This window comes from Oryx dammah, unplaced genomic scaffold (genome assembly GCF_014754425.2).
Source record: "Oryx dammah isolate SB20612 unplaced genomic scaffold, SCBI_Odam_1.1 HiC_scaffold_23, whole genome shotgun sequence".
Taxonomy (NCBI): Eukaryota; Metazoa; Chordata; class Mammalia; order Artiodactyla; family Bovidae; genus Oryx; species Oryx dammah.
This window is the reverse complement of record NW_024070207.1, coordinates 120,388,631-120,411,167: the sequence shown is the minus strand read 5'-3', so window position 1 is coordinate 120,411,167 and position 22,537 is coordinate 120,388,631. Positions and strand designations below refer to the sequence as shown.

At 44.0% G+C, this 22,537-nt stretch overlaps 1 protein-coding gene across 6 annotated transcripts in view; it reads right to left on the bottom strand.

Annotated features, from left to right (window-relative positions):
* GPM6B (glycoprotein M6B) overlaps positions 1 to 22,537 on the bottom strand; it is a 157,865-nt gene that overhangs the window by 40,535 nt on the left and 94,793 nt on the right. For 2 of the 6 annotated variants that reach the window (XM_040266440.1, XM_040266438.1), the window contains exon 1: positions 4,628 to 5,041. The exons of 2 other annotated variants lie outside the window; for them this stretch is intronic. In XM_040266440.1, coding sequence (XP_040122374.1) covers positions 4,628 to 4,688 — 61 coding nt within the window. In that variant the 5' untranslated portion in view covers positions 4,689 to 5,041. Of the gene's footprint in view, positions 1 to 4,627; positions 5,042 to 22,537 lie in introns of those variants that run through there. 2 more of the 6 variants (XM_040266437.1, XM_040266436.1) reach the window with 1 other exon arrangement.

Sequence of the window (22,537 nt, the reverse complement as noted above, 5' to 3'; positions counted from 1 at the left end):
TTTCTCTATTATACTTTCTCTGGGCTGGCCAAGGATCAACATTCTCCTCTTGGACATCGTCATCTGAGATTTAATCTGCCACCAATCAACAAGAATATTGTTAAAAGCAAGATTATACTCTACAGAATGGTTCCTATGATGAGTTGGCACCTTCTGCTCCTATGACATGAGCTGACAGGGCAGAAGAAGGGTGATGCTTCAGAGGGGAACATTATTAAATGAATAAAGAAATGAACCAAAGAATGCACAACCAGGTACATTTGTGAAGGTGGGAGTCTGGCTTCCCTCTCTTAAAAGCCACCTTCTTCCTCTGCCCCACAGCCATCCTTATTCCTGGCCAACCATCCCACACGGATGGACACTGGGTCTCAAGGAGAAACAAGCAAGGGAGTATCTCAGAACAGGCCAATTTATCACCAGTCCCAGTGAGGGGAAACTTACGTCATGGGGACACTGGTTACGTCATGTGTCCTCAGATACAGCGAAGCTAATAAGTCATGTTATGAAGATTACTTTACATTGGCGTGTACTCCCAAATAACAGGGAGAGATGATGTTTTTTAACATTACAGTCAGAATTCAAGATTTCCGCTCACTTCCAAGGAAAGTAAATCTCTGTCTCCAGAAAGGAGTCCGAATTCTTTGTCTAATGAATGAGCAAGGCCAAATCTTTGAAAGGAAATGATCGTATCAAAGGAAGAGAGGTACCAACTGGCTTGCTGAGATCTTCTCTACATTTAAATTTTCTAAAAAAAAATAAACAAATAAAAGCAAGCTGTATCATACCTACCACATATGTCCAGCACCATCTGGCCGGCCCTGCTTTTCTCTACAGTCTCATCCCCAGATACCCTCTCTGCAAATGTCCTCCTTGGAAGATCCTTATAGGAAAAAACTGCATCTACAACTTTCTCTGTATCATATGTATGTAATCAAGTCAGAAAACGTCAATAAAAATCTCAACATCAAATAATTCCCAGATCACCAGGATGAGTGTAATGTGTTAAATGTGTCCCTCTGGGTTTTTAGCCTACGGGGCAGATATTCTAGAGGAGTGTTTTCCTTCCTAAACAAAAACAATACAAATAAAATTTTTTTGGCCAAAAGTGCACATCTTTCACTCAATTTTTTTAAAAAATAAAAACCTAAGAAATTATACCTATTTGATTAAAAAGATTTAAATGGATGTGTTCATTTTCTAATTATATCAACCATTCACATTCATTTCTTATGTTGACTATGGCCTGCAATTCATTTTAAATTACACATTATTCCTGATTTTCTACATTTTTCTTTTTATGTGCTTAGAAATTTGACACCTGGAGTTCTGAAATGTAGCTGAGCAATGATTCAGAGAAGCTTAACTAGCCTGACTACAATTGTTTCAGTAGACTCCAATTTCCTAAATGTAATAAAAATAATTTTCCTAACAGATACTTAGGGTTTTTTTTCCATCCAATAGAGCAAGTGATTCAATTGTTTTTCTGCCCCTAGATTACACCCTCCCAGTGAGTCTAGATGCACTGGTTTTTCACAAATGAACTGACATCAAGTAATAGTCCACAGAAATAAATAGAAACCTCACTCTCATCTCTTTATTATCGAGTCTCATGATCTAGTTGCTTTTATTCTGTCTTCTCCATTTTCTCCACTTATTCCATTTCAGTGAATCTGCTTACTGAATCCCCAAAACTTTGATTTAATACTTCCGATTTAAAAACTGTCATTGGTAATAATTTGGCTTTTTTTGTTTACATCCTTCTGAGAAAACCTTTTGCTTTCTGTAAAAATTCCTGAATAAAGGCTAAATTACTTCTTGTGAATTTCAAGCATCCAGTAGGGTTCCATGACAAAAGCTAGGAGACTGCTTCAAAACACATACGCTTTTTTTTTTTTTAAAGGACTTGGATTATTTTTGTTTACAATAGGAACAAAGTCATTCTGATTGAGTTTAAATAAACAGCTTTCTTTGTCCTGCTAAAACTCTGAGAAGTGAGACTGGAAAAGCTGAGGTCAGTTTATAATAACTTGTATTCTTAGTAAACATTATTAATAATTATCTGAAGCCATTAATCCACAAGCTACTGGGTTTTAGCCATTGGGCAATAATCCTCCAAATTCAGAGAGAAGTATCGCCCATACCACCGACAATGAAAACAACTGGGAAAGGAAGAATAGAGGGGGAAAAATACATGTGCATAAAACACTCTGTGGGAAGTGACAAAACGTAGAGGATTCAGTTTACTAAAATAAATCCTTTGGTGACAGGCTTAAAGGAAACCAACCCGCCCCCTAGATCCACCTGCTCAAGAATTATATAATGCATTCTCTGTGTCAAACTTGTAAATGTTCATTTCAATCAAGTGAACACTGATTTTATAAATTTAAAATTAAATCTGAAGGAATCCTGGAGTGGCAAGCATATCCAAACATGTTTATCATTTTATGCCTCTGTATGTGCCTTGGACTACAATGGGAAAGCAAACTGGGCACCCTACAAAGACACACTCGTGGAAGCTTTGACCCTGCCTGGCTGGCAGATGAACTTATTCATTTAAACCAAGCTCAGCAGGTAGGCTGCTGTCCAGATCAACACTCCCGGTGGGTTAAGGGCAAGCGCGACCCCTGTTGCTGTGCTCAAAATCCAATCCTGGGCCCATGTTCTTACTCGAGTATAAGCCATACGTGTGATCGTGTCTTGCAGTAACTTGGTACATCTGGACTACTCAACAGCTAGTGTTTATCCATTTTGGTAATTTTTAAAGTTCCTCCAGAAATTAAGTTTTGCTTCTAATTTTGTCTCTGAAACCCTCACTAACGAGTTTTCATATACAGACTGGCAGGGATGGAGTAGCAGCTGTAGATTTTCGGTATCAAATAATAAATATTTAATGGATATGAATTAATAGCACTCCAGAAGATAAACAATGGTGAGAACCAGAGTTAGGTAGTAAGGATTCTGCATTGGTTTTATGCCCTGTTCTTGCTTCTGTGGAGACCAAAAGTGGTTTCAGCTGCATATTAGTACAAAGTATGTTCTACGCATCTATTTTGGGGAAAATTGCTACAACTGTGATTGGCTTCTTCACAACAATGCTGTTATTGCGTGATTACATTGCCCAAGCTTTGTCTCTAATTGTCATGGAAATCAATCTTTCAACTTTTATCTCAGTTCCTCAGCTTTACAAATATTCCCGCTAGTTTCCCTTACTGCTATTTGGTCATTCATATAAATGAACAAATGTATACATACAAGAAAAGACGGGGATATGGGGGCTGGCTTTTGCTGTTGTTTGGCGGGGGCGGTAGGTTTGCCGCAGCAGTTAAGTTCAACTATCAACTGCAGAAATCTAAATGCTATGTACTTAATTCCACCGAATTATCCATCTAAAAATGGTTCAAAAGGCACATTTTGTTCTCTGCATATTTTATCATACTTTGAAAAGTAATTTTTTAAAAAGTGAAATTGCTCAGTTCAGGGGAGAGTGTTCTTCAAGGACTGTTCTACCCAAGCATGCTGGCACAGTGAAATTCTCGAAATTGCTGTTTTTGCGGATGCAAAATGGTTGACTATCAGGAATTTCAGACGGATCAACCTACATAGTCTTACGTAAAACGTACCTGTATCTCTATCCGGGAGACTGACTATTGTTTAGTGACTATTAGTGGATGTCAGGGTCAGGAGAAATAACCCTAGCATGGGGAGCTTTTGCTATAAGAGCCACTGCAGGTACAGAAAGTGTCCTGGTGCCTTTAGGACAGTACTTCGGGTGAAGGAGGTAAATTACAATGCAGTGAGATGCTCTTCACCTCACAGGCCTGAGCTGCTTCTGGGAGGCAGTGAACCTAAACCAGTCATTATCGAGGAAAAGAGAGATTAATGTTAGCCTCTATTTTCTGCCATCTTCCTACTGCAAAACACTGACTTCTCCTTGCAAAAGTCAAGAACAGGATGTGTTCTCAAATACCCTTTGAAGAACAGGACCTATGTGGATTTTCCTGTTGGAGATCTCCAAGTCAGAAACAGCAAAAGACCAACCTCCCCCCTTCCCCTGCCCCCCGCAACCGTCTTCCATCAGTACTAGCCCACAGAGCTGATGCTTTCTCTCTCAAGCTCCAACTGTAAATGGTTATTACACATCAGAGTTAGGGTCTGATACACAGAAATAGCAATCGTATTAAATACAAAAATTAGAGCATGTCCAAAATCAGTACAGCATCAGCAGAACCAAAGCGTATTTTAATACGCGTGTCCCTCCAGTTTCCCCTCCGCATTACTAACAGACAATGCATTCTATGTCCCTGGAATATAACTTGCCGAGCCTAGGATCTCAGTTAGGGCTCATTATAGTAATTAGACAGTTTCCCCAACCCAGCTACCCAAGGTGACAGATTGTGGACCTCCTTCCGTGCAATACCACGTTTGGGAGAAAGATTTGGACAAGCGATGCACTGAAAAGAGGCTGCTCTCTATTCATTTAACACCAGCCTCCAGGAGAAAACCAGCCCAAGAACCAGGCCAGGCCATCCGGATGGTTTCAGAGACACAAATCCGGCTGCCCCTTTCTAGCCACTCCCCCCGCCCCAGTGAAAAGCTTTACACGGGCTCTTCTCAGAGCCCAGGGTACCTTTTCTTTCTCCGCTCTGTTCAGTATTCTCCTCCGCTGCAGTTTCCATGGCTGGCTTCATACCATCCACCAAAAATGCTTTGCCCGCTCCCCCCCCTCGACACCCACGTCTCCCCCTCCTCTTCCTTTTCTTTTGCTCTCCCCTCCGGCTCTTATTTACACCCGGGTGATGGAGAGCTTCGGTTCTTCACTCCAGAAGATTACAGTCCCTTCCAAGATGCAAAAGTCTCCGGCGGCGTCAATCCCCCTCCGCCTACTGGTCCAGAAAGACAGCTGCCAAGGGGCCGGCAGCCATACGTCACGGAGGATCCCGGTTATAACACCGCCACCCCTGCCCGCCGCTGCCCAAGTCCCCGATGCGGCTCCCGGGGGAGGACCCCCCCGCACCCCACAGACCGCGCTGCGCCTCTGGCTCGCCTGCCTACACGCGCGCTCCAGCTCCCTCCTTCCTCCTCGCCAACTGCACCGGACGAATGCTAATTAATTCTCCCAGGAAAGAATAGATTTGTGACATCAGAGCAGGGGCTGTGAGAGAGAAGAGAGCCCCCTCCCACCACGTGACTCCGCGCTCCGCCAGCCCCTGTGTGTTTCTACAGAAAGCCTCGTTTCTTCCCACAAGGGAACTCTCACCTTCCCCTGGGACCCCTGGACAGAGCATCAGTTTGTTTTATTTCCTTTAACCCTGACCCTAGACCCTAGGATCCAGGTAAAGGATTTGCCCGGGGTCTCCGTTTTCTTTTTCATTCTTTAATATGTGTTTTTCCACAAAAAGATAGAATGCCATATGACATCACTTATATATGGAATGTAAAAATCAAAGAAAAATGATACCAGTTACCATGTACAAAAGGAGACCCACGGACAGATGGAAGAAAGCAAACTTACTGTTAACAAAGGCAAGATGTTAACAAAGGGGAGGGAAGGGGTAAATTAGGTAAATTAGGAGTTTGAGATTATACACACTACCATATATGAAACATAAACAACAAGGCCTTACTTGCTAGCACATGGAACTATACTCAATATCTTGTAAGAATCTACAATGGAAAGGAATCAGAAAAAGAACAGATATGCATATATGTTCTGAATCCCTGTCCTATACACCTGAAACTATTAACAACACTGTAAATCAACCACACTTCAATTTTTTAAAATGTGTCTTTCACACAACCTCTAGCAAGCTAGCTAGATTGACCTGAACATATCAAAGAGGGGAGAAAAAGGACAGAAGAAGGAGGAGGGCCTAAACACCGATTTAACAACAGCAGTATAGCAATTCAGCCCCAGAATCCTTTTCCTGATCTATAGCTAACATATGAGATAGTAAGAGAAACTTCAGCTGAAACCTAGTTCACAAAGAAGTATCCATCTTTATTTTAAAAGGAGCATAATACACTACAAGTATATCTAGCTGACAGTTTGCTGACTCCTTGGTTGAAAAATCAAACCAGAGTGGTTTTTCTTCTTGGATGTGGTTATTTCTGTATGGAGCCTTAGTCCTTAGAATCCCACATTCGGAGTCAAAAGGCTGTTTCCAAGAACGTTCTAATTGTTCAGCAGAAAGGCTATTTTAAAAACAATGATTGTGACTACTGCTCTCACAAGTCTCCTTGCCTCCTCAGATACTATTGGACCATGTTCTCAACCCATCTAAGCATATGTATGAGTTATAAGCTATACGGTTCCAAACATCACTAATTTCTGCACCATTTTTAAGCATTTGTTTGACCTGCTCACCTTCACTGCTCCTATTCAAAAGATTTAGAGAAGTTCAGTGTAACACCCTCAAGGCCCATCCATGGACGTTAAGTGAAGTGAGGCAGACTGAGAAAGACAGATACTGTACCATCTGATTTCCCTTATATGTGGAATCCAACAAACAAACCAAACCAAATAAGCAAAATCCAGACTCACAGATACAGAGACAAGGCTGGTGGCTTCCAGAGGGGAGAGGGTTTGGGGAGGAGGGAGAAACGGGTGAAGGAGATTAAGATGTAAACATTTCCAGTTATAACAATGAGTGAATCGTGGGGATGTGATGTATAGTATGGGAAATACAGTCAATAATATTCTATTAACTTTGTAAGGTGACAGACAGCAACTAGACATATTATGGTGAGCATTTTGCCATGTATGCAAACATTGAATCACTATGCTGTACACCTAAAATTAACATAATATTGTATGTCAGTTGTACCTCAATTAGAAAAAAATTCTAGAAACTTGAGTCAAATACAGTCATGACCACTGATAAGTACAGCATGAAGGGTTTCCTGATTCAAACAGTCTGCTAGTTGTTTGGGGGTGAACACATCTCAGAAGCAGACATAGAGACAAGTAGGAGGCCACCGTCTCCTAAAAAATCCTCTCCCAAGTTTTGAAGGTGTGTTGCTCAACACTTGAAAACAAAAAAAAGGTATAAGATCCTGAATCAAAATCCTCTAACAACCTGAGCTTTTAATGCATTCATGTGAGATAATCCCCGAAGACTTCTACATTCAATGCCTCTGGCCCGGCTGAACCAGAAAAGATTTTAAAAACCAGTTTAGCTTGTTTCAACATTTTTCATTTTGTACATCTCATTTTCCACTTTCAGCCTTGTCTTAGGAGACCATGCCCACAATCAACTAGCCCCTTGAATTCCGGCCCCAGACAACTTTATTGTCTCATGGTGGAAGGATTGAGAAGCATGGCAGCCTAAGATTTCAGACTTGCCAAAAGAAAGACGGATGTGATGTAACTAACCCGCAAAGAAAAATGTGATGATGTGTCCACATAGGATGGTCTGCAAATATTTTTAAAAGATGGCTTAGGTGTATTCAGAGGGGAAGATGCCAAATGTTCTTTCATGACAGGCTTGTTCTCCCTCAGCAGTTCAAGAGAGAATTAATACCAAAACAAAATTCAATTCAGCACAAAAGGGCACAACTGTGATTAGCTACATTATCGGGTTTTATTTTAAAAGTGCAATCATTCAATCAAAAGCAAAATCAGTCAATTACAGAAATGGCAGAGTAGAATAATTTTTTGAGGGGGATATTACTTAAGAAGAGCATTTTAAAATGTTGGTGGAAGTGGGCAGGCAGAATATAAAACACATTCTAAATTTAGGGGCCGAGACTCTAGTTCTGTATCAGAGTCATGGAAATCATAACCATTGGACAAAATATTTACAAATTCTCCAGTTGATAGTCTGATATCTTTTTCATCTTGAAAAACTATGAATAGACTATGCATTGCTTTTGCCTTATTCACAACTTTGTCATTTTCTTTTCATGAGACAATGAGTATGACAATTCTAGAAGTTACCATTGCATCACTTTCTAAGCATCCTCAAATCCTCACTGGTGTTTGTGACAAACCATGTGAATCAGAAGAAACATGACAGAAAAGTTTTTCATAGCCAGAAGGAAAGCGGAGTATACACTGAGAACTTTTCTGAAGTTCACATCCATTTTTGGCCAGAAAAATGGACTATGTAGAATGAACAGGATGCAAAATATCTCGGAGAGCTGAAAATTATTCTGAGCCCCATGCTTTAAAGCATTCTGGTGGAAAGTACGAATATTTCTGAAAGCAAAGCCAAAACAGGAATAACAAGTATTGACATAAACTGGATACAGTAGATTGAACCATACAAGCTTCCTGATATTGACTAAAAGAACAGGAGTTTCTCATGGCTCAACCAGGTACAATGTAGGCTAATGGAATACAGAGAACCCTTCTAAACAGGGGAATCCAATCTGATACAAGCACTATGGTATCCCAACAAAGGAGAGGAGGGCAAGGTGGAGGAAAAGCTTCACAGAACAGAGTTGGCTACCGCAGTAAGGTTAAAAACCTACAGAGTTGTTGTGTTAGTCACTCAGTCATGTCCAACTCTTTGCGACCCCATGGACTGTAGCCTGCCAGGCTCCTCTGTCCGTGGGATTCTCCAGGCAAGAATACTGGAGTGGACTGCCATGCCCTCCTCCAGGGTATCATCTTGACTAAGGGATCGAACCTGGGTCTCCTATATTGCAGGCAGATTCTTTACCTTATGAGCCACCAGGGATTCCCAGCCTGCAAGGTAGGTGAGCAAAAGACTAAGAGCAGGGAAGCTGGGGTGGGGGGGGAGGGGGGCGCAGGGATAGATCAGTCCAGGAAATGGTGAAAAGCATACAAAAGGAGAGAGGGTATTTTTAAAGTGTTGGAGAGATGATTTTCTTGTCAGAGGGGCCAGAGCATAGGGTGTGGGAGTGGGGAGGGAAATGAGGCAGCTGAACCAGCAGAGTGGGATCCAGGGAGGTTGAACACCTGCTAATCCTGAAGGCAGTGGGTAGAGATGGAAGGCTTGAGAGTAGATCTAACCCATGAGTTCCGAAGGTCGTCCTGTTGGTAATGGGAAAGACAGCATGGCACAGGGCAAACCTAGAGGCTGCCAAACTCATTTGGAGTATCCTGATGGAGTACAGGTGAGAGAAGGGGCGTGTGAATGAGGCACGAGGAGGAAGGCAAGGACCCTGATGACACCTCATTGGATCAGGGGGGTAGAAAAGGAGAAGGTGGGAAGGGAAGTCTGGAGTCTCTAGCTTGGGGGAGTGAGGAGCTGGCCGTGCTGTGAACCAAATGGGGAAACGAAGGAGGAGGCAGAGGTTTGGTATGAGAGCTGAGTCTGTGTGGTTTCAGGGGTCCCCAGATGGCCTGCAGAAGCTGTCCAGGAGGCAATCGGGAACGTGGCTCTGATGGACTGGGGGCTCCCAGAGATGAGGATCTAGGAGGCTGTGGTCTAGAGGGACCCTTGGGAATGCACAAAGTCCATCTGTGCCCAAATGTACCTTCACAGGGGACCCTCCCTGACTCTCTTGCCTCAAAGAGGAGCCCTGACAGGTTCAGTCCCTTAACCTTGGTTGTTCACTGTGAGTTTAACCACAATCCACCACTGATCTAGCTTTCGCTCATCCATTTATTGCCTCTCTTCCCTTAGAATATAAGCCCTTCGCAGACAGACATTTTTGTCTCTTTGTCCTCTGTTGTATCACTGGCTCCTAGAACAGTCCTCAACTGTAGGTCTTCAAAGAACATACTTTAAATGAACAGTGAACAAATGACTGGGGAGAGATTAGAGAGTCCAGCGACACTGCGATTTGAATTTTAAGGAACACTGACTTTTAAATATAAAGGTTAAGGAAACACTTGAAAGGGAGGTCAAAGAGACCAAGAAGGAAAAAATCAGAAAAGCCAGGGAATAAGGCCAAAGTGGGATTAGGGGATAAGAAAAAGGTCCCATGAAGGGCATCAAGTTAACAGTGTCAGACAGAGTTGAATAGTACAGGAGGAGCAAGAAAGATGCCAAGGGGCAAGCAGAGTGGGCCCTTTAGCACCACACAGCCAGAGAAACTTCCATGAGAAGGGTTTTGGTGGGATGATGGCAATTCCCAAGTCTGAGCACAACTATCACTCAAGATGCAAGGCTCTCGTGGTCCAGCTGAAATTGTAATCTTGTAATAGGGCTGTGTGCCCAGGTTTGTTTCTCTGGGTCCAGTATTCCACTTGTCAAGACCATTTTGATTTTTCTTCTATGATCTATTCCGTTAAGAATGATCTTCCCAGGCTTACTTTGTCTCTAACCATTCTGGTCACCAATCTGTGTGTGTGTTGGGGGGAGAGATGGGGGTGGACTTGCCCACACCACCAAGGAATTCTCTGACACCACCAGGGTGACCTACAGTTCACCTCAAGTACGACACTCCCAGGACCCAGGACCAGATCCCAGAGGTTAAGGGCTCAGCTCCCCCCACACTGGCTCTCCCCACCCCCACCCACGTTAGACAACAAGCCGGTGGAATGGAGAAGAGGAAGCAGGGGCAGCCTGCTCTCTGAAGAGACATGAGGGGAGGGTGAGAGAAAGGTGCAGGCAGATGAAGGGGGAGAGACACCCTGAGCAAGAGAGTCCCCAAAGGCTGAAAAGAAGATAGGGGGTTGAAAGAGACCTAAGGAGAATCAAGTGAAGGTGGAGAAATGACGGATGGAGGTCACAGGAGAGGCGGAGGAGGATGGAACACTGCTCCCTCTGACGTGGGAGTGAGCAAGGAGGAAGTGGAGGGAATAGTTCCTCTAAGATTGAAGGCATTTCATCTTAGAAGAGGTGGTAGTAGTGACAGGGAGGTCACAAAGGCACCCCCGTAAGGCCCTGAGAAGGGTCCATTTGTTACTTGCTTTTTATAGTTCACATCACAGCCTTAGGAGGGAGGGATCATTGGCCCCTTCTAGGATGTCATCCATAACGATGGGAAGGTATGATGGGTTTGGTCTCAGTCAGAGAAACAGAGTGCTCTGAGTGCAGATGGCTTGGGGTCCTGAATGGGGCTGAGACTTCAGGAGATCCGCAACCAGAAGTTGAATGAGGAAGATAAACAATACCTTCACTGGGGTTCTCATCGTGCCGGACAGAAATGGACCCCAACACCCTGGAACCATGCTGAAAGCCAAACCATACACAAGGACGAGATGATGGGCTTTTCAACCAGTTTCAATGAAAAAAGGGCAAGTTTCTCCTTTTTCCTGTGTACACAAGGCATACATGAAGAGACAAGGCAGCTGATCCCCTGACAATATGCTTCCTGATTAATTATCACATCCCGTGGGGAGCTGAGTCTCCTCATTAAGAGTGGCGTACCATCAATGGGCTCTCCCTGGGAGGGCCCCCAATTAACTCATCCACTAAGCATGGACCAGCCAATATGAACAAGGGCAGGTCTCCCAAGCCCTTCTGCTAACTGCTGACCTGCAACTATTGAGATCGCACTTGTGAGATCAATGGTGCCATCCCTTCTCTGTTAGCTAGAGACCCCTGGGGCAAGGATGTCCTCTTACCCATGGGGAGGTGGTAGCTCAACCTCAAAGCTGGGTGAGTCGGGGGTGCTCTGAGGGGGATTTTTCTCTACATTATCTGCCAAAATCCCTCCCACACTGCCTCCCCAGCTCTTCCCCTTTTCCAGGAAGGCACAGCTCAAAGTCCCCTCCTCCAGAAAGGCCTCCTGGGTTCAATCTACCCACTTCCTCTTCCTCCCATTCTTCCCTCGAACCATCCGTCTCTCAGTTATAAATGCAGCCACTCTGAAGGGCAGCGATTTCCACTGGAAAGACACATCACCTCCCCTTACCCACCTCCCACACCAGTGGGAAGGAAGCCAGACATTTTTCAAATTCAAAATGAAATCTGAAGACATCGAAGCTTCAAAAATTCTCAGCAGAAGAATTTGGCAAATTATGGGGTGAGCCTGTCAGGGTAGGGAAAAAGCTGATGGGAACCCTTAAACTTGAGAACTCTGGGAGCATGAAGACCTTATTCTTGCCCAGTCATTGTATACACTCCTCTGCAATGATCAGCAAGTCATCATATTAGACTGGAAGCACCAGTTACCAGGGACACTTGGCCAGTTCCCTTTAAAAGCTACAGCGAAAGATCTGAGTGGGTGTGGAACCAAGGTAGCACCGTGTCCAGAAGGCCACCATACCCCCCCGTTCTCCCGGAGATGTGACACGAGCTCAAAAGGGGTGGAGAGTGGCCAGAACTCAGGGATTGCGAGGTCTCCTCTGTACCAACATTGCTGCTGGAACTTGAACCCATGCTCTTTCATTCTGGCCTTCATGATGGCATTGGGAGGCGGGTATAATTACCCCACTTGCCTGGACAGAGGGACCCAGACCAAAGGAAGCCAACAGGACTCAGTCAAGGTCACAGAGCTGGGCAGAGGCCGCACTGAGCATTGATTGACTCAGGCCATTGGATGCCAAAGCTGGGAACTCAAGGGTCAGGCAGCCACGATGGTGACTAGGTGACCAGCTGTGTCACCTTGGAGAAGAATCTGGGTCACCGCCCAAGACACACTCAGGATGTCCACCACCCCTTCAAGGCCAGCTCCACCAGGTACCGACCTTGGTGATGCCATGTGACCTCAGCTTTGTCATCTGTTAAAATGGCCAGTGGAGACCTGCCCTCCTCAGGCTACTGTGAGGGTGATGAAGTCCTGCCCTTAGAGACTCATACAAAGTGTCCTATGGGGTACTCACGAAAGTCTAGTATTTCTTTCTTCTGGGTTCTCAGGCTCACACCACAATCAAACAGGTCCAAGAAGGAGGGAGAGAGAGGAAGAAGGAAGAGATAGTGATTCTGCATCCTTTCAGACCTTTTCCTGTCCATGAGGGTTCCCTTCTGTGCCCATCTTGCCTGAATGAACTTCGAAGGGCACTCTGTGTCCCACACCCATCCCAGACCTCGCTGCAGAGGCACAGCTTGGATGCGACCTCTGTGAATAAGCTATAAACAATCAATGGACCTGAGATGAACAAGGCAATGGGATTAAAAAGAGATGTGCCTCCAAGGGCACTTGTTAGTTCAGTGTCCAAATTGGTTTCTAGAATCTAGAAGATGTTGCTAATACCTGTGTGTGTGTTAGTCACTCAGTTGTGTCCGACTCTTTGCAACCTCATGGACTGTAGCCCACCAGGCCCCTCTGTCCATGGGATTTCCCAGGCAAGAATACTGGAGTGGGTTGCCATTCCAATCCAGGATCAAAGCTGGGTCTCCTGCATTGCAGGATTCTTTACCATCTGAGCCACCAGGGAAGCCCCAATACCTGGGTACTCAAGACCAAATTAGATTTGCCCCTGATGCTTGTTTAAAACAAAAATCACATAGAGCCCACCATCAGAAGGACCTCAAGATTGGTTTCATACACTTGTGTTAATGTCTTGAAATTCTTAATAACTTACCTGTGAACTTTTGTTCTGCAAGTGAAATCCGATGGGACAATGGCGCATGCGTGTGAGCAGGGGAGCCATGTGCTCCTTGCCCCCTATTTGCATACAGCACTCACAGTGCCTCATGCACAGAAAGCCAGTGGGCCCACGAGGCAGGGAAAGAGTCAACGACAGGACAAGGTGAGGATGTTCTGTCTACCACTGAGTGCGCACTGGCTCCATCCCTTGCCAGTCATGGCAACTTAGGCAATGCACGCCTGAGCCTCCACTCCCTCATCTATAAGAAGACTGGACAAGATGCTTTGCAAAGCCCGTCCTGGCTCGAAGGTCCACTGAGCTTGAAATGACCGGTTTGGCAGCGTGGTTACAAAAATAAAAGACATCAGGTAAGAGGCTCTGCACACGCCCCCCATCCCCACCTCCATCACTGTTCCCGTGGACCTAAGTCGTTCTCTTCCTGTGCAGGTCATGCTTCACCTGCTCTATGTGACCTGTCAACACCCTGCGATGGATTCTGCTGGGCTCCTGGCATTCTCTGGAACAAGACGCTAACACCTCTTCCTTTGGAAGTATGTGGTGCAATTCAGTTTTTCTCAGCTTTGCCCTGACTAACCTGGAGCTTCTTGAAGCAGTTCCACTAAATTTACCTTCATAGTGCTGACAGCACAGTTCAGTTCAGTTGCTCAGTCGTGTCTGATTCTTTGCGACCCCATGAACCGCAGCACGCCAGGCCTCCCTGTCCATCTCCAACTCCCGGAGTCCACCCAAACCCATGTCCATCGAGTCGGTGATGCCATCCAACCATCTCATCCTGTTACCCCCTTCTCCTTCTGCCCTCAATCTTTCCCAGCATCAGGGTCTTTTCCAGTGAGTCAGCCCTTCACATCAGGTGACCAAAGTATTGGAGTTTCAGCTTCAACATCAGTCCTTCCAATGAATATCCAGGACTGATCTCCTTTAGGATGGACTGGTGGCATCTCCTTGCAGTCCAAGGGACTCTCAAGAGTCTTCTCCAACACCACAGTTCAAAAGCATCAATTCTTCGGCACTCAGCTTTTGTTTTTTAATTTAAATTTATTTATTTTAATTGGAGGCTAATTACAATATTGTATTGGTTTTGCCATACATCAACATGAATCTGCCACAGGTGTACACGTGTTCAGCTTTCTTTATAGTCGAACTCTCACATCCATACATGACTACTGGAAAAACCATAGCCTTGACTAGACGGATCTTTGTTGGCAAAGTAATGTCTCTGCTTTTGAATATGCTATCTAGGTTGGTCATAACTTTCCTTCCAAGGAGTAAGTGTCTTTTAATTTCATGGCTGCAATCACCATCTGCAGTGATTTTAGAACCCAGAAAAATAAAGTCAGCCACTGTTCCCACTGTTTCCCCATCTATTTGCCATGAAGTGATGGGACTGGATGCCATGATCTTTGTTTTTTGAATGTTGAGCTTTAAGCCAACTTAAAGAGGAGAGTGAAACAGCTGACAGCACAAAGACAATGGAAACCAATAGAACCATTACAAAAACTTTTCATAATGAAAATTTTAGACCCTGTTAGCCACTTGGAAATATGTTTTTGAAGCAAAATGAATAAAACGTGGTGCTTTCCAATAGAAAATGCAAACACTGAAGGTCACGTTCTAATGTTTGGGGTTTTTCCACACATAAATCTGGTAGAAGAAAAGTTTTAATTGAGGTTTGATTAAGATTTCTTCGTGGGTCAGGGATTTTAATTTTTGGTACAAATGAAGTATACAGTTGCTTACTTTTGACAATTAAAAAGTAGGCTACTGAGAGGCTAAGATGGAATGACTATAGTATTTGTTGGCCCATGAACTCCCAGTGTGGACTGGGTGGACTGGGCGAGCATGTGGTTGTCATCTGCTCCTACTGTCAACATGACCTTCCTGAAACCACCGACTCAGATGAAGGATAATGAACAGTGCGGACAGGCAGTCTCACACCGAGTGATTCTGATAAACACACCAAAGTCTAGAAACCACTGATTTACAGGAGAGCATGATCATCTAACATGTAGCTTGACAGAACATTTGCACGTTACCAATACTTAGCCCGACAGAGTACATGACATCTCCTTTGGGCCGTTAGAATGCCTATTCCTGCTAGTTCAGGGAAACACCCAGGATTCATTGATACATACTTCAAGTGTCCTCAGATGAAAGTCCACAGAAATATCAGTCCCTTGGTGGATCAGCAGATGGGTGGTCCAGGGCTGGTATAAAATATAAATTGCACAAAACTGGGAGCTATGTCATTTAGTCAACTGCTGTTAAGAACCTACACTAAAAGAGAACCCAAACCACATACTTCAAAATATACCATATTTATTCAAATGCAATCTTTTATTCACTTTTGCCTCTTCTGTTTCTTTTCTGGGATGGAAATGAGGAGAAGTAGGATGAAGTCATTTAAGGCCCTGTACTGCACTAAAATAATCTATGGGCTTTTTGCTTTTGCAGGTGGCTCAATCTCTGGGCGGGAAGATCCCCTGGAGGAAGAAATGGCAACCCACCCTTGTATTCTTGCCTGGAGAATCCCATGGACAGAGGACCCTGGCAGGCTGCAGTCCATGGGGTCGCAAAGAGTTGGACATGACTGAGCAACAAACACTTTCACTTTGCCTTTGCAAGTTGGAAACCACTGGGATGACTTGAAATATCTGTCCCTGTCAGGTCAGACATAAAATATCCTAGAGCATCGACAAGGTGGCCAACACAGATTACATTTTAGCCACTGCACTGAAATCTATCAAACTATTTGATGTCATGAATTACTTCTGATGCAATTACTTCTTATTGGGAAATCTAAACGATTCAGAGCATCTCAGAGGCAAAGGGAAAATGTGAGAAACAACCTCTCTGTATGGGTCCTGAAAGGTGGTGATTACATAGCAGCTACAGAAAATCATTGTGAAACCAGAGAAATGCTGGAAATTGAAACAAAAATTATCCTAAATTTTAAAAGCAGACAGAACAGAGTTCTCTCTGATCACTGGAAAAACTTGAGATTCTTCAACAGATGACTCAGGAATATAGGAAACTGTGATGTCCAGAAGGCGGCCCAGGTTTCCTGAGGCGCAAGTGATACCAAACTAACCTATGCTCTTTTGTAATTTGAATATTTAATTTGTGGATTTGACATGCTTAAATGCCAGTCACTGAGGACAAAGCCTGCCGTCTCCCATGAACATTCTGTGAATCAATTTTAGTCAAACTCTATTCTTACATCTTCAACGTTATTCATTCACCCAATCAGCATCGTGGTCACCAAGACAGCGCCAGCTGGAGTCACGGGCTGGTTTCCCAGAGCCTGTTACCTCTGTTTCCTTCCAACTGACACCCAGCACTTCTGAAAAGTCTGTGGCTACTGCTGAGATTTGCCCAGGAGACAAGCACTAACTGGCAGAATTCACCTCCTCAGGTGGGTCGGGCTGCTAAGTCACTTCCGTCGTGTCCGACTCTGTGCGACCCCATAGATGGCAGCCCACCGGGCTCCCCCATCTCTGGGATTCTCCAGGCAAGAACACTGGAGTGGGTTGCCATTTCCTTCTCCAATGCATGAAAGTGAAAAGTGAAAGTGAAGTCGCTCAGTCGTGTCCGACTCTTAGCGACCCCATGGACTGCAACCTACCACGCTCCTCTGTCCATGGGATTTTCCAGGCAAGAGTACTGGAGTGGGGCGCCACTGCCTTCTCTGGTGGGTCGGACAGTTAGTGTTTATTCTAAATGGAGGCTTCACTATTCTTACACCAATGGCATTCCGTATTGCTAAAAGGAATCTTTGTTTGCTTTTAAAGAGAGAACGACTAAGGCAGGTGACTGTCATCATCTACTCTGACCTCACAAGCCATTTGATAAAACCCTTCCTGGGTTTTGGAGGATAAGATGCTGGAAGGCTGGCAACATGCCAGTGCACTTCAAAACACTGTGCTTGTCCTGTGCTTTTAATCAACATTTCAGGGCATTTAATCATACACTCAAGCGGAATCAGAATGGGCTAATGTGCTTTCAAAGTGGTTACTGAATGATGGATGTCAATTCACAGAGGAAGGTTTCCAGGGCTGTACCACTGGGCTCTGTCCTTGGTCTGGGGCAGTGGACACGACAATGTCACTTAACCACCAAGGCCACTTAAGAAGAGGCCCAGGAGTCAAAAAACGAAACTACAAAGAGAAGAGATGTGTTCGACCCTCGCCTGATTTTCTGGTCCTGCTTGAAATAAACATTCCATGCACACAGAATTCTAAGCAGAAGGAAAATTTTAAAACCATCACTCACTTTTCCAGTGTGTAATTAGGAAAGACTGGACTAAAGACTCAGGTCTCTTGACTCCTAGCCAAACATGCTCTTGTTTTTGTGAGATGTGTAGTTATCAAAGCAAATATTCTGTTAGGTCCAGGCAAATGCCAGATCTGCAATGTGCACACTGGATAGAGGTAATTCCTAAAATATACATCATACCTTTATAAAAAAACTTTTGTGTATTTTACAAAACACCTCTTAAGAGTAAATCATATTGGGCCAAGACAGAGAATAAGGGAGGAGACAACACAGATCTTTGCAAATCAATGCTTCTTAATGTCAATTTATCTTTTTAATGAAAAGCCACTGATAAACCATGCCATTGGGTTAAGTATCTAATGCATGTTGTAGGCTTTGCAGAAGAGCTGGGAGCACTCAATAAGAAGTAGCTGTTATGATGAATAGGCAGTTTATGCTTTCACACAACGGCAATAAAACTCCAGGATGGTGTTTGTCAAGCAGTCCCAGCCCAAGTGTAATGGATGGATAACGGTCACCCCTTCCACCCACTGCCAGAGGGCCAGCCTAGGATTCTGGGTAATTACCCACTGCCACCGATGTTCAAGCTGGTTTTAGAAAAGGCAAAAGAACCAGAGATCAAATTGCCAACATCTGCTGGGTCATCGAAACAGCAAGAGAGTTCCAGAAAAACATCTATTTCTGCTTTATTGACTATGCCAAAGCCTTTGACTATGTGGATCACAATAAACTGTGGAAAATTCTGAAAGAGATGGGAATACCAGACCACCTAACCTGCCTCTTGAGAAACCTATATGCAGGTCAGGAAGGAACAGTTAGAACTGTACATGGAACAACAGACTGGTTGCAAATAGGAAAAGGAGTACGTCAAGGCTGTATATTGTCACCCTGCTTAGTTAACTTACATGCAGAGTACATCATGAGAAACGCTGGGCTGGAAGAAGCACAAGCTGGAATCAACATTGCCAGGAGAAACATCAATAACCTCAGATATGCAGATGACACCACCCTTATGGCAGAAAGTGAAGAGGAACTAAAAAGCCTCTTGATGAAAGTGAAAGAGAAGAGTGAAAAAGTTGGCTTAAAGCTCAACATTCAGAAAACTAAGATCATGGCATCTTGTCCCATCACTTCATGGCAAATAGATGGGGAAACAGTGTCAGACTTTATTTTGGGGGGCTCCAAAATCACTGCAGATGGTGATTACAGCCATGAAATTAAAAGACGCTTACTCCTTGGAAGGAAAGTTATGACCAACCTAGATAGCATATTAAAAAGCAGAGACATTACTTTGCCAACAAAGGTCCGTCTAGTCAAGGCTATAGTTTTTCCAGTGGTCATGTATGGATGTGAGAGCTGGACTGTGAAGAAGGCTGAGCCCCAAAGAATTGATGTTTTTGAACTGTGGTGTTGGAGAAGACTCTTGAGAGTCCCTTGGACTGCAAGGAGATCCAATCAGTCCATCCTAAAGGAGATCAGTCCTGGATGTTCATTGGAAGGACTGATGTTGAAGCTGAAACTCCAATATTTTGGCCACCTCATGCGAAGGGTTGACTCATTGGAAAAGGCCCTGACGCTAGGAGGGATTGGGGGCAGGAGGAAAAGGAGATGACAGAGGGTGAGATGGCTGGATGGCATCACCGACTCGATGGACATGAGTTTGGCTGAACTCCAGGAGTTGGTGATGGGCAGGGAGTTCTGGTGTGCTACGATTCATGGGGTTGCAAAGAGTCGGACATGACTGAGTGACTGAACTGAACTGAATCTGAGATCCCAGTTAGGAGAGGAGATCAAAGTGCGAGGGAGTGACGGCGGTATAGGACAAGAAAAGACGATACATTTATAAAAAGAATAAGGTAATCAGTGCACATCTCCATGCTTAATCATTAGTAACAAATTAGAACTTCTCACCAATAATTGGAGCACATGAGTGTGACGTGTTCCCCAGCTGAGAATTTTCGGATGCTTCAAGGGAATATGAAATGCCTTTAAAGCACCTAAAATGAGCAAGCATTAAAAAGAATCCAAGCTCTTGTTGGTGTTAAAATGCCAAAGGAGAAACGCCCACCAGTGTGCAATAACAGAAAAATAAGCACATTCTTGATTTGGGCAAATTCTATAAATCCCCAAAGGAAATATAAGTTTGCAGCTTTTTTAAAGTGTCTGATACCAGGGGTTGCTGTCTAAAGGATAAATTGAACATGGCACTGTGAAAGTCACATGTATTTAGAAAATTTAAACATTTTTAGTTCTAAGTGGCCATCCTAATAATTAGCTTGCTTAAAATGTCAAAAATCTTACTTGAGGGATTGGCTGTGTGACTTTTTCTGCTGCTCCGTCAGTGTCAAGGCTAAAAGTGACAGGTAATTTGTCACGTTCATGCCAAATACTTTATCAGTCAATATGTTAATTATCCAGTGTATTTACTCCTTTTAAAAAAGTTATTTGATTATTTTTCACTAATTACTGCTAACCCCAGTAGAAGTATGTAAAGGAAATGAGATATAGATTTCAAAGTCATTAACCCCATGCTTATTTTCATATATTCAGTGGGGGCAAAGACAGGAAAAGTCTGTGTAAGTGCTGCATTCAACATGCCAGCAAATTTGGAAAACTCAGCAGTGGCCACAGGACTGGAAAAGGTCAGTTTTCATTCCAGTCCCAAAGAAAGGCAATGCCAAAGAATGCTCAAACTTCCGCACAATTGCACTCATCTCACACGCTAGTAAAGTAATGCTCAAAATTCTCCAAGCCAGGCTTCAGCAATACGTGAACTGTGAACTTCCAGATGTTCAAGCTGGTTTTAAAAAAGGCAGAGGAACCAGAGATCAAATTGCCATCATCCACTGGATCATGGAAACAGCAAGAGAGTTCCAGAAAAACATCTATTTCTGCTTTATTGACTATGCCAAAGCCTTTGACTGTGTGGATCACAATAAACTGTGGAAAATTCTGAAAGAGATGGGAATACCAGACCACCTGACCTGCCTCTTGAGAAATCTGTATGCAGGTCAGGAAACAGAACTGGACATAGAACAACAGACTGGTTGCAAATAGGAAAAGGAGTACGTCAAGGCTGTATATTGTCACCCTGCTTAGTTAACTTATATGCAGAGTACATCATGAGAAATGCTGGGCTGGAAGAAGCACAAGCTGGAATCAAGATTGCCGGGAGAAATATCAATAACCTCAGATATGCAGATGACACCACCCTTATGGCAGAAAGTGAAGAGGAACTAAAAAGCCTCTTGATGAAGGTGAAAGAGGAGAGTGAAAAAGTTGGCTTAAAGCTCAACATTCAGAAAACTAAGATCATGGCATCTGGTCCCATCACTTCATGGGAAATAGATGGAAAAACAGTGGAAACAGTGTCAGACTTTATTTTGGGGAGCTCCAAAATCACTGCAGATGGTGATTTCAGCCATGAAATTAAAAGACACTTACTCCTTGGAATAAAAGTTATGACCAACCTAGACAGCATTTATTAAAAAGCAGAGTCATTACTTTGCCAACAAAGGTCCATCTAGTCAAGGCTATGGTTTTTCCAGTAGTTGTGTATGGATCTGAGAGTTGGACTATAAAGAAAGCTGAGCACCGAAGAATTGATGCTTTTCAACTGTGGTGTTGGAGAAGACTCTTGAGAGTCCCTTGGACTTCAAGGAGATCCAACCAGTCCATCCTAAAGGAGATCAGTCCTGAATGTTGATTGGAAGGACTGATGTTGAAGCTGAAATTCCGACACTTCGGCCACTTGATGCGAAGAGCTGACTCATTTGAAAAGATGCTGATGCTGGGAAAGGTTGAGGGTGGAAGAAGAAGGGGGCGACAGAGGATGAGATGGTTGGATGGCATCACCGACTGAATGAACATGAGCTTGAATAAACTCTGGGAGTTGGTGATGGACAGGGAGGCCTGGTGTGCTGCGGTTCATGGGGTCACAAAGTGTTTGACACGACTGAGTGACTGAACTGAACTGAGAGACAGGAACGATTTCAGAGCTTAAGTTGTTATCATGGAAAATGATTATTTTTGTATCATTGTGAATAAGAAGCAGTAAGCCTTTGCCTGAAGTGGTAACTTTTTTAATTAATTTTTTTTAATTGAAGGATAATTGCTTTACAGTATCAGTTTCATTTCTGCCATACCTCAACATGAATTAGCCATAGGTGTACATATGTCCCCTCCGTCTTGAACCTCCCTCCCACCTCCTTCCCCATCTGATTCCTCTAGGTTGTTACAGAGCCCCAGTTTGAGTTCCCAGAGTCATACAGCAAATGCCCAATGGCTATTTTACGTGAAGTGGTAACTTTTGAAGTTTGCAGCCAGAATGTTTCCATTCCCTTCTCTTTGCCCTCCTCTGCCTCACTCATCACAAATCCAGACATCTTGAGACATCTCACTATTTCAATTAAAAATACATTAAGGCTCACAGTGGGAAATACACAGACAGCATCGACAGTCCATTCTTTTCTTTGTAAATACTTGCAATTTAGCACTAACAACACCGAAAACCAGTTCTAAAACTTTTCACTCAGTGACTCATTTGTTCACTTAACACATGTATCATGTGCCTGGGATTGTGCCAGGCACAATCATTCCAGGAGTGACGGGGCTTTGGGGCACATAGGAACACACGGTCACTTCCGATTCAGCAAATATTGACCGCTTCCCGCACCGCATCCCATCCAGTCATGTGGGAGCACTCTCAGGGTGGCTGCAATCCCAGGCTATCTGCCTGGGCCCAGGCTCCACTTCTGATTCATTCCCCGGAGCAGGCCCACAGTCTGGTCCAGGGCAACTGATTTATGAATGCTACTCACTGATCATCGGTTGGGATCTGGTACCTGGCCGCCC